The sequence below is a fragment of the Poecilia mexicana genome, unplaced genomic scaffold, assembly GCF_051168715.1.
Source record: "Poecilia mexicana isolate PSO_F unplaced genomic scaffold, ASM5116871v1 scaffold_2, whole genome shotgun sequence".
Lineage (NCBI taxonomy): Eukaryota > Metazoa > Chordata > Actinopteri > Cyprinodontiformes > Poeciliidae > Poecilia > Poecilia mexicana.
In genome coordinates, this window is record NW_028263371.1 from 41,346,555 (window position 1) to 41,358,880 (window position 12,326).

Below are 12,326 nucleotides of genomic sequence, written 5' to 3' on the forward strand. Positions count from 1 at the left end.
ACATCCAGATTTCTACAAAATTAGTAAAACTCCAACAAAATCCATCAGAGGTGAATTTTTTGGAAGTTCTTTAGTTCCAAAAATGTTAAATTTTCACACAACTACTAATGCTATGTACAGCTTATGAAATGTCATGATACATGGAGGGGGGAGGGGGTGAAAATCATTGTTGTGTGTAAGGTGAAAAAAGCTGAGGATACAACTTACTGCAAAGCGGAGACTCATCAGCGCCGTTGGGACAGTTGGGTGTGTTGTCACACACTGTGGTGAGATTGATACAAACACTGTGACCAGGACACTGCCACTGCCAGCTTGGACACCGGAAAGGCGGCGTGGGACAATCTCTTTCATCGCTCATGTCTCTGCAGTCGTTGTCTCCGTCACAAATCCAACTGCGCAGGACGCAGTTTCCATTGTCACAGCGGAAGAGAGAAGACGGGCAGGTCCGGGGAGGACAGGCGTGGTGTTCATCGCTGCCGTCCTGACAGTCTGGATGTCCATCACATTCCCATGACGATGGGATACAGCTCCCATCTGACTGACACTGAAACTCATTTTCGTGATGGCACATCCCCGGGGGCCTGGTAGCTAAAACGAATCGGGACAACGCCGCAAAGATATGGGTCAATATTGTTTGACAGTGAAATGTCCAACATGGATGCCAACTTTCGGCTGGACGTCCAGGTCATGGCTTTTAAAATGATTGGTACTGGAGTTCCTGGACAAAAAGTCAACTCTTTTACCTGAGGTTGGCTCACTGGCTGTGTTTGTGTCAACTGCATCACCAGCAAGCAGATTTTTTAAACCATTTACAACATCTTTTTGAGTCAGAGTCAGAGTTTTTCCTTTACAAACTAAGGATTTTTCACCTTTTATAATAACGTTCATATTAAAAGAGATAATGATGTTTATCCCCATTACTGTCGGCCTGATTAGTCATTTAAGAGTCAAACAAACTGTGGTGGTATATGATAGTACTATGTGCTACGTAGATGTTGTGGTGTACTATTATTGTATTTTTTTTATGTACATATTCATCTGTAGTTGTTCTTGCTGTCTGCAAAGTAAATTGTCCCTTGAGGACAATAAAGTTTATTTAACCTAATCAGCTCTTAGCTGCTCAGATGTTCTCCAGCAGAAAACACAATGAAAACACTTTTCATTCAATTTGAAGACTTTTAACCAAAAATACCAACTTAATGAAGCAAGAGAGCATCTTTTTGAGTAAGTTTTGAAAGCACATGATTAACTGGAACTGCACAGAAAAATTAGTTATTGAGCTACATCGAAATAAAGATTAAACATGTTAACGTTTGGCTCCATATTAAAACTTCACAATCACAACACAAAGGAGCATCACTTAATATTCATGAGGTTAGAGGAATATCCCATTACATCCTGATTAGCTTTGACTTGATTAAGCATTGTCCTGTGGGTTCTTCACCAGTCTATTTTTGAATGACAGGGATCAATATCTGATTAAAAAAAACAGATCAGGACATTCTTATAAATGTTCTTATAATACCAAGTAATAACTCAGCAAGACAATTTATGACCGCTAGGAGAATCAAAAACACTTACGACAGTTTTGCTCATCAGAGTGATCGCTACAATCGAAGACCCCATCGCAGCGGTAGAAGGAGTTGATGCACTGGTGGCTGCTGGTACACTTGAACTCACTCACAGTGCAGTTGTAGACTGAAAAATCCATAACAGTGCTGATAATTAATATACCGCTTTAATAAAGCTTACAGGGCCTAAAAAGTAGATGCTGAAGTGTACAAAGGGACGGATCTTTAACAATTTATTCTGCAAATGTATTTCTGATTTAATAAATGAATTCAAGGCTTTCATTCATTAGAATAAGCGTTAGGGAGAATGTGCTTTAATGGGTTTATAGATTTGAGTAAATTAAAATTAAACCTGCTTAAATATATAGTTATGCTGAAAATGGGAAATATTATATGCTTTGCATAATTGCAACACAAGATCAGCAATTACTCACTGCATCCCTGCTCATCTGCTCCGTCCACACAGTCCCTGTCTCCATCACAGACGTAGTTGGGGTCTATGCATCGGTGGTCAGGACACTGGAACTGTCCTGGGTGGCACGTACTACCCAGATCTGGATAACATAATTTTAAAATACAAATATTAGCCCTTTCTTTAAATTTGTTTGTGACGTAACACAAGGAAAGAGAGTGTTTGAGGTTTTCAAATATATCCACATTAATTAATTAATTTATCAGAGTCCTACAAAGACATAATCCCATAATCTGAGTTTCCCCAAAACCATTAAATCTACAGTAAAAACTGAAAAATCTCTTTAAAAATCTTTCATTATTTTAGTATGTTGTAAAAATAGATACATTCGGTCATCCTAAACGACACAAAACAAGAAAAGCTTAATCTATTTTAATGGGAAAAAAATAAATACATGTACACATTTGGTTTTATCTGTTTTCCCAAGACAAACAGAGAAGTGTGAATTACTTGTTGTAGAAACTTTTATGATGCCAATAATTACATATTTTTCTAAGCTGTATTTCAAGGACCGTTGTAATTTTCTTCTATTTTCTATTGATTTACAGTGAGTGTTTCTACACGTGTAACAGTGGCAATAACTGTGATGGGGGGGGTTTTATAGATACGTACAGCAGTCTGCTTCATCGGACCCGTCTCCGCAGTCGTTATCTGTGTCGCAGCGCCACGTGTGCGGGACGCATCGGTGGTTGGCGCATGTGAACTGATTGGCGGGGCACGTTCCTGGCACCCGTGTGGGGCAGTTGATCTCGTCGCTGTTATCAAAGCAATCATTGTGCCCGTCGCAGCGCCACCCTGCTGGCACGCAGCGCTGACTGGCACAGGTGAAGGCCAAGGGGGAACAAGTAGTGTCTAGAAGTCAAAAACAAGCTGGTTTTTTAATGAACCTTACCAACACAAACCCAGAAAAATGACATGAAAAGATTTAAATAAGTCAGATTACTGTTTATTCCACAATGGAGTTCGTCGGTGTTGTCATGGCAATCGTCAACACCGTCGCATCTGTAGGTGCTTGGGACACATTTGCCGTTGCCACAGGAGAAGGAGTTGGCTCCGCACTGCATTGTTGGGGGCTCGTTGGAGGGGTCCTCGACACACGCCTGCTGGTTTGGCGACAGCTTCATGCCGTACGGGCAGCCGCACACTCTCTGAGAGTCCGGAGCTGGGAAGCAGAAGTGGCTGCAGTCTCCGTTAGGATTTGCCTGCCTGTTGCAGAGGTTAGCACCTGCGAAGGAAGAGTCGGGGATAATTACCGGGAATGTGACTGATGAGAGCGAGGTGAAGTCACGCATGAACGAGAAAGTGAGAGGAACAGAAAATGAATCTACTGACCGATCTGAGAGTTGGAGTTGAAAGACTTGACATGCATGATGTGGCTGATTCCTCTCCTAATAACTACCATCTGCCCGCCATCGGTCTTACGCACACGGACAATGCCACCCAGGCGCCAGTCAGTGAAATACGCAAAGCCTGAAAGGAGCAGCAGAGCGTGAAATATGCTACAGTATCTTTCATCGCCTCCTGCAAAAAGCAATTACTTCTTTGACGTGGTTATGATAAAAGTTAAAAGAAAAAGTATTCAAGCGCATGAGATGTAAACAACTTGCCTTCGAAAATGGTAAGGCCAAAAGGATGGGAGATCTGGGCTATGCGATCCAAGGAAAGCCTGTTTTGTCCATTAAAGTTGCTGTGCTCAATCTTGTCGAAGAAGGCATCTACCCAATACAGACGCATTGAGCTGAGCGGTGATCAAAACAGAGAGGCATAAAGTATTATAAATTATTTTTAAAAAAAATAAGTACCATAGGAGGAGGGATGCTAATTTGAAATGATTTCTAATTATAACAATTAGAGATGCACAGAAAAAAAGTCAGCTGATAACAAGAATCGACTAATGTCACATTTGTCCATGTCTGTATCTTTGGTTGACCTTCCAGATACGAAAATCCAACCTTTTCTAATCAGTGAAAAACCTATAAAACCCTCGTCAGAGCTGCAGCTCTAACTGCAGAAAGAAAATTTTAACTTAGCAGCTGTCAGTGATTTTTTTTTAAAAAAAATATCTAATTTGAACACAAAACTTGGAAAACCTAGAGAAGAATCAGTATTTTTTTTTTCAACTGAAGCATCAGATGTTCATTCAGGCATTGAGTTAAGACAAATCCAGTTTTGCCAGACTTTCGAAAATTTCACAGTTCAGGTAAGGTTCAACAGGAACTACGCATTTAGTTAGGCTAAATGTGCTAGTCAGTAATATGAGATATGAGATGCTAAGAAGAGCTTGTATTGTTGACTCTATTATTACCTTGTTTTATTCAGAAATATTGGAAATACTCTTTCAAACTGCAGAGTTTTGCAACAACAATGTCCTGTCTCGCGTACAGTGTCGATTTAGAAAAACAGATCCATATGACTCTTATTTGGCCATAATAAATTACCGTATAACGTTATATTTAGAAAATGGAGACTTATGAGTATTGTTTGTCTGTCCTGTAGGGGAAAATAAGTTGTGATTATGTGATAATAATGATAAACTCAGATAATGTTTGGAAGCACCAAAAACTAGCAGCACAACTGGGACTGTTACCTTTTCTGTGCATATCTAAAGACAGTATTTTCTTTTATCCAAGTGAAAAAATGTTATAACTGTTTTGTGATGCAGCTGTCCTGGATACTTAGACATAAGACATTTGTCTCACCTCCAGTCAATTGCTAATCCATTTGGCCAGCCCAGGGTAGTGTTTACAATAGACACGGCATGTGACCCGTCACCCCAAGCCCTCATAATCTTTGCAGGACGGTACCAATCAGTCCAAAAAATATACCTGGTAAAAGAGAATTAGTAAAAAGTCTCATTTCAGCATTTAATTAAAAAAAAAATCTGAACACTAATAGTATTATTCATTTAAAGTTTGTCTTCACATTTAAGCCAGCTTCTCAGTGTTAACTTCAATACTGGCCTTCATACAGAGCTAATCTCAAAGGCCTAATGGCTTTAAGACTATAGGAAATAATTGCTTGTTCTAGATAATATTTAATTCTATTAGCAGATAAGTAGTATATTATGTTAATGAAGGGGGTGAACCGCTATTGCAGCATGTAATGTAACATAAAATTCAGATTTTGTTCACACCCTTAGGCATTGTGCAACAAATGCAGCTCAACCAGCCGATGTAAGCTGACTAGATAGCATTCAAGCTCATAACTACCCAACCAGAAAATGACAGGATCAAGATCTAAATTGAATCTAAACAATTTATTAAAATTCAGGTTTTTTTGCATAGTTCTTTCAGTGAACTAAGCATTGCAACATCATTACAAAGTTATATAACTGTAACAGACATGTCTGCTTCCGGGACCTCATTACCAACATTTCAGAAAACCCTCTGGAGATTGTTTTGCTTTACCCAATCAGAGGATGCACCACGATGGCCCTGGGGTTGTTCAGGTTCTGAATAATGGCCCTCCTGGACTTATCGGCGAGCCTCATGACGGATATGCTCCTGTATCGAGGGTCCGTCCAGTAGAGGTTTTTGGAAATCCAGTCGTAAGCTAGATCCTCCACTCCCTCCACTCTGTTGGCTGCCAGTATCTCCCTGCCTGCGCAGATCAAAGCAGTCAGAGGACTGTTTTACTCAGAGATGAAAGAGGAACATATTTAAATAAATAGGCTGTCAGCTTGCATTTTCCTCTCAGGGGTCGGACAGAAGAAACTAGAGCAACTCTTAGAACAACAGATGATCAGAACAGGGGTGTTTCTGTTCTTGAATCCATGCACATCAACCATAGTTGGCTGTTTCTGCACTTTGGGGGAATGGAAGATGATTCCTTTTTTATCTGTCCTCATCGTGATACTCCCTTAACTTCCAAAATATCTGAGTAAACGGCATGGTACAACAATGGCAGCAAAATTACTGTATATGCTGAAAGTTATTCTCCATGCTATTATAAAGTTAGCTTAAGAGAAGCAAAAAAGATTTTCACCTGTTCCATCCACCTTCTGTTTGTAAATAATATCTTTTGCTGTGTCAGAGAAAAAGATAGCATCATCTTCAGCGCTAAAATCCACTCCGACAAAGTAGGAGGGCGATCCGGTGACGGGCAGGATGATGTCCTCCTGGGAGGAGAGGTTAAAGGGGATTCCTCTCACAGCCAGCTGGCTGGAGAAAAGCAGAAACTGCCTCACAGCTGCGAAAAAGACGATAGAAGAATCCATGAGCCAAAACAGATATTTATGCCAAAGAGAGTGAGCTTTGTTAAAAAAAAAGGAAGTTTAAGAAAAAGAATTGCGAGAAATCTTCACTTACCCAAACAGCGTTTGCCATCAGCATGAAGGTCATAACCAATGCGACATTTGCAGCGATAACCAAGGCCTCCATTGTCGCTCCTGTGACTGAGAACGCAAATCTGCTCACATCCACCTCTGCCCAAACTGCAAGGGTTTGGCGCTAGGGAAATGGTAGAAAAATAAAAAATAAGAGACAAATGTTTATTTTAAAATATATCCCTTAAATTTGCTGTAAAATTTCCAGTAAAATTTAAATGGCACTTTTAAAAGGTGTGAAAAAACTACAGATGTGATGAGAAATCTGCTATTCAGAGGCCCCCTAGGTCACAAACTAAAAAAACACCAATCCTCTTTCAGTCAGTGAATGCACCATGTACTCACTACTAGGATATGCTGACAACAACACTCTTCAATACGGACGCTGATAATGAGTGAAGAACATTCAAAGTTCTAGCATTGATCAGGTGTTTAAAGAGACAACTTAAGCAGTATTAGAAGTTCTTTAGAAAAAAATACATAATTTCTACAGAGGCATTCAGGCTGCTTTGAGAATCAGACACAATTTTCACTTCTTGCCATTTCATATTTTTGCAGTTTTAGTCAGTTTTAGCGCAACTTTTCAGGCACATAAAGGAGCTGTCTTCCGAAAGGTTGGAAAGGTTTTGTTGAATGTATGAACGAGCAAAACAACCCAGCAGATACTGACTGACAACGAAGCCAGAGGAGGTTCATTAAGGCTGAAAGAAAGGGTGATAACAAAATGGTTTAATGGTTTAATCTTTTACCGAAAGTCGCTCTGTTTGAGCATTCAAGCTCTGCCTGTCATAAAACATGTTGGATTTGAAAATGCTGGTGATCTTTTTGGAAATCTCAGGCTATCCTGTTCTACATTCAATAACGAACAGTCATACAGATTGTTATTCACAATTAGTAAGGCAAGTATGACTACCCATGCTAGTACAAGATGCCGAAGATAGATTAAAATGTCAAATCTAAATCATTTTGTCCTCTTTTTCAAAATTCTAAAGCTCTGTTTCACAGTGACTTCCTTCAAACAATTACTGACCACTCACAGGAAGCTAGTAAGACACTTTTATATGTCTTATTAGCTTCAAGATATCAGGAAAACACACAGTTTTAATAATACTGAGGCTTAGCATCACTAAAATCTGTATCAGCAGTGGGCATCACTGACAGGTTGAGTCCATGTAACTGGCATCCATCCATCCATCCATCCATCCATCCATCCATCCATCCATCCATCCATCCATCCATCCATCCAGAAGAATCATGATGAAACGACTGAACCACCTCAGCTGACTGCTTTCGATATGGAGGAGTAGTTTAAGTGCACAATCAAGCTCCCCACCCTTTCTCTAAGCCTATATCTGTCACCTTATGGAGGAAGCTTATTCTTTGGTATCCCAGGTCTTGTTCTTTCATTCATTATCTAAATCTACTAACCATAGGTGAGAGTCAGAACATAGATAGATCATTGATAGCTTCCCGTTTTGGATCGGGTCTTTCTTCACACAGCAGACTGGAGTAATGTGCAAATTACTGCAGACGAACCCCTGATTCTTCCATCCATCTCCCACTCAATCCCACCATCACAGTCCACACATAAAGACTTAAACTCCCACGTCCAACAGAACCAAATAACTGCTGCAAAAAGAAAAGATGAGGTTCCCTCAACCGGATAACCTCCTCTCCAAGACTTCAACTTGAAATCCTGTCCATGAACACCACAGACAGGATCGTTGACTTTGTGAATTTTGGACACAACTCTTGCTTTGGGAATTCGAGGAACAGAAAGACGTTGAAAGTCACAGCATCTCTCATAAAATACCTCCAGGCGTGTCAAAAACCACACATATCTTTTCAGGGAATCTCTTTCAAAAACTGCAAGGTGATCATGTTTAAGATTTCTGCCAGTAACAGGCTTACCTTGTGGTTGCTTTAACTGGTGAATCACTGCTACTCCATGTGGGGTGTGAGACGTGGTGTAAATCACATGTGGGTTGCTGTCGGTAAACTTGTTTGCTTTGATCACGGCCATCCTGGTCCAGTCCGTGAAATAAACATTGTGCTCAAACAAACTGATTCCAAAAGGATGCGGTACCACGGTCCCCCCGTGGATTACAGTTTTTCTGTTAGAAGGAAAATGGGGAAAAAAAGGTAGTAACTAGAAATAAAAAGCACACCTGGATCTCAAATAACTTTTAAAATGTAGTGTTTATCTTCAGGCTTTAAGAATCCAGGGTTAAAGAAGAATAAAAAACATAAACTACCTATGCAGACCGTCATAGGTTGCAGTTTCGATATAATCATAGCGGCTGTCAACCCAGTAGATGCGCTTGGCTTCTATGTCGAGTGTGATACCAGCAGGCCAACCTAGTTTGCTCCCAATAATCCCGTAACGATTAGTACCATCCATGAAGGCCCGCTCAAGACCTGGCTGTCCATTTGCTGCCTCCCAGTCTGAGAAAAACATGTACCTGCAAAATGAAAGAGGTTTATTACGGTTACAGTTCACTCCCATGCAGAGTCAGATCCTCAAACATCTGCTTGATTTAAGGAGGCACTATCAGAGGCACTTCACTTTTTTAATTAGTCATCCACAGAAGGTCAATATGTCTCTAAGTGGGTGGCATTGCACCCACCAAAGAGCTGTGCAATAATTTGAGATAAGCAGTTCCTCTGGAGCCACCTGGCTGTCCCTCTCTCTTGAACTACACACTATAGGATTACAATGAGGGTCATCACTTACATTGCTCCTCGCTAATCTCCCTATGGCAATCTGTTAATCTCAAACAACCCACCCCCGTCATTCCATGCCAATGGAGCACAGCAGAATGTGGGGACTGGGGATGGTGGGATTAATTAAATGATGAAGAAAGGGACATGTGCTCACCCGACAGTGGGGTCCACCGCCAGTCCTCTAGGGTTTCCGAGGTTTTCAGTGATGAGTGTAACCCGGTTACTTCCATCCAGGTCCGCCATGTCGATCCTGTTGACGCTGGCCTCCACCACATACAGTTTATTGTTCACCCAGTCCACCGCCAGGTTCTCAGGGTAGTCAACTGATACATTTAAAACCACCTGCATGTTGGACCCATCCATTTGCACAGAAAACACCTGGACATAAGAGATGCCATTGTAGTTAACCTTATCAGTCTGTTGGTGGCCATTCCCAGTCAGAAAATCACTTAAGTTTAAGCCTAGAACAAATAAACCTACACCATTAGGTTTACATTGGTTTCTAATAAAAGCATAAAATATTAATTATCCAGAATATTCAATAATTGTTTGTGACTTCTGTCTCCACATGCAAAGCAAACATGAGTCAGTTACAATTAATCAAGATACAGACGTTTTAAAAAAATGTGGCTATGGGAGTTTGTGTACTTCCTGTCAGCTGCTGAATGGCTAAAACCTGTAAAATCAGAACTTAAAAATTCATATGAAATTTAGCAAGTGTTTATTGTATACTTTTAATTTAGTGTATCAGAAAAACAATACAACATGACTTAATGCTACAGTTTTTATTATTGAGGTCTGCACAGCGGCACGAGATTTTGTCGGCACTATGAATTACTGTTTCATTTTCATTTTTATAATATCAATTATATATATATTTTTGAACTATTTTAGTTGTAATTTTGACTTGCATTTTTACTCGGATACTGTAAAACATTTTTACTCGAGCTCTTCATCCTGTGAGAATCTCCCAACAGCCCATGCTTAATGATTACTGCAACTTTTGAGTAGAATACGTGAAACTACTTATTGAATATGGACAAGCGAAACTGGGAGACACATAGCATGTAGATTGCAATATATACTTTTAAGAGAAACCATTTTCAAATCTGATTGCAGATTTGAAAATGACGAAAACCTCACTAGGATTAGCATAAGCACTGAGGTGCTCAGCTCCTGAACCGTCTGCTGTACCCACTGCGATGGAATCGCTTGCTCAGGCTGCAAGCCTTGGCACTCTGCAGCTGGCTGAGAGGGAGTGCTTTTAGCAGGCCTGCTTTTTTTTGCAACCAGATCCAGACATCTAAAAAGCAGGATTTTCAACTGACCTGTTTAAAGAGAAACCAAAGATGTGGAAATAGCCTGATAGTTTAACCTTTCTGGTTGCATTCGCATGCCCTGTTTGTGCTCTCACTACTTTTAATCTGACATGCTGCCATTGGCGTGGCAATTATGCAGAAATGCCCAGTGAGAGGTATGTCCCAGCCTTTCAGCCATGACATAGTAGCTTGAACCCAAAAGAAGCCCAGACTTGACCAGAACAAAGCCCTTTTAGCTTGCAAAAGAATGCTTATAAATGGACGGCACCAATGAAAACGAATACAGCATGATTAGTTCGGACAAGATCGAGTTACAAAAATTAGGTCTTGGTATGCGAACATCATATGAGCCTATCAGACAGGTTTCGAGATTAAGGCACTTGGATTCTGTTACATCTCTGTTTCCCTTCATTGTAGGCCAGCCGCCATGGGGCCACTAGCTATTCCATTATTATAGTATCAACATTGCTGATATTTTAAAAGATAACCAAAAGAATTTGGCTACTGGCAATCTTACGCAAGAATTTACAAAGACAAAAATGACTGAGAAGACAGAAAAGAAAAAGCACCTTATTTTGGATGGTGTCTGTCCAGAAGACCCTATGGAGATGATAATGGAAGTCCACCCCAACAGCAATCCCTCTGTTCTGTGAATTAACCAAAGTGCGCAGGTTGTTGCCGTGGATGTCGCCTATTACCAGATCTCTGCCATTAGAGAAAACCAAGGAAGGAACTCCAGCTGGGAAAATGATTCACAGAAAGACAGAAGTTGGAATGAATAAAATAGGATTTTGATCTTTTAATCCAACTCTGGATTGTTTTTTGTTGTTGTTGTTGTTGTTGCTCCCCAACGACAAAAAAAAAAACTGTATTATGTTTAATATTATGCATTTCTCACTGAAACTGATATTCCTCCCTCAGACTAAAGGAGACATAAAGGTTTTGCTCACCACCACTCCAGCCCTCTTTTACCAGAGCTAAATTCAGAGAGGTCACTGTTTGTGTAAAAACACTCTGTGTGTAACAAAGTCAAGAGACTTACTAAAGCAACATTTAACATGCAACAATGCACCAGAAAGCAAAACAGGCCCTCCACACAGAGGAAGCCAAAAAACTAGAGTACAGACCATGCCAAAGCACTTCATTTGGATGGATCGCTAACACACTCCCAAACTGAATGTAGGGTATATAAAACAAGCCGTCAAAGTGCCACTCACTGGATATGTCTGCTCTACAGTATCGATGTTGCTCCAAAGTGTAGCCCTCTCTACAGCTGCAGCGATGGGAGCCGATCCGGTCCTCACACAGCTGATCACAGGCGCCCCACATGGAGCAGTCATCAAAGTCTTCAGCATGATGAAATAAAAAAAAAGAAAGATCAGAAACAGGGACTTCCAGACTCAAAAATGTACAAAAAAATTGTTAAATTCTACATAAAATGCTAAGTTTTGATGTAATTTCACTAGATGTTAAATTACACACAAGCGTCTTCTGAGCGACTTTACTCAAAAGAAACAGAATAAAAGGGGCAGAACACAAATTTCACGCTTTGAAATTGTAGAAAAGCATATAACAAGCTTGTGGTTGCAACATAACTAAATATAGAAAATGTTCAAAAGGTAAGAATACTTTTGCAAGCTACTATAATTGTATCTCTTTTGTAGGAAATTTTATTTATCCCTTCAGAAAAAAACATGCGAGGCTATGAGGCGACCTGGAATGTGTAGCTGCTGCTTTGGATTATTAGCTGTAAAAGTAAAGAAGGTAAATACCTATGCAGGAGCGACTGTCATTGCTGTTGACAATATAGCCAGGAGGACAGGCACACGCTCCTCCATCGGGGGACGCGTGGCAGTGATCCTCACAGCTCAAAGAAGCACACTTCCAGATGCCTGAATAGTGGAGAAATCAGAATG

General features: G+C 40.4%; 1 protein-coding gene across 1 annotated transcript in view; it reads right to left on the reverse strand.

The window, feature by feature from the left end:
* Positions 1-12,326, reverse strand: part of lrp2a (low density lipoprotein receptor-related protein 2a) — a 55,294-nt gene that overhangs the window by 33,450 nt on the left and 9,518 nt on the right. Inside the window, exons 9-25 of the mRNA XM_014995979.2 lie at positions 12,183-12,302; positions 11,628-11,756; positions 10,980-11,149; positions 9,246-9,469; positions 8,623-8,829; positions 8,279-8,481; positions 6,351-6,491; positions 6,028-6,231; positions 5,451-5,643; positions 4,743-4,868; positions 3,651-3,781; positions 3,376-3,513; positions 2,987-3,268; positions 2,656-2,895; positions 2,006-2,125; positions 1,582-1,698; positions 208-588 (exon numbers count right to left, since the gene is read on the reverse strand). Of these exons, the coding sequence (XP_014851465.2) occupies positions 208-588; positions 1,582-1,698; positions 2,006-2,125; positions 2,656-2,895; positions 2,987-3,268; positions 3,376-3,513; positions 3,651-3,781; positions 4,743-4,868; positions 5,451-5,643; positions 6,028-6,231; positions 6,351-6,491; positions 8,279-8,481; positions 8,623-8,829; positions 9,246-9,469; positions 10,980-11,149; positions 11,628-11,756; positions 12,183-12,302 (3,126 nt within the window). The remainder of the gene's footprint in view (positions 1-207; positions 589-1,581; positions 1,699-2,005; positions 2,126-2,655; positions 2,896-2,986; positions 3,269-3,375; positions 3,514-3,650; positions 3,782-4,742; positions 4,869-5,450; positions 5,644-6,027; positions 6,232-6,350; positions 6,492-8,278; positions 8,482-8,622; positions 8,830-9,245; positions 9,470-10,979; positions 11,150-11,627; positions 11,757-12,182; positions 12,303-12,326) is intronic.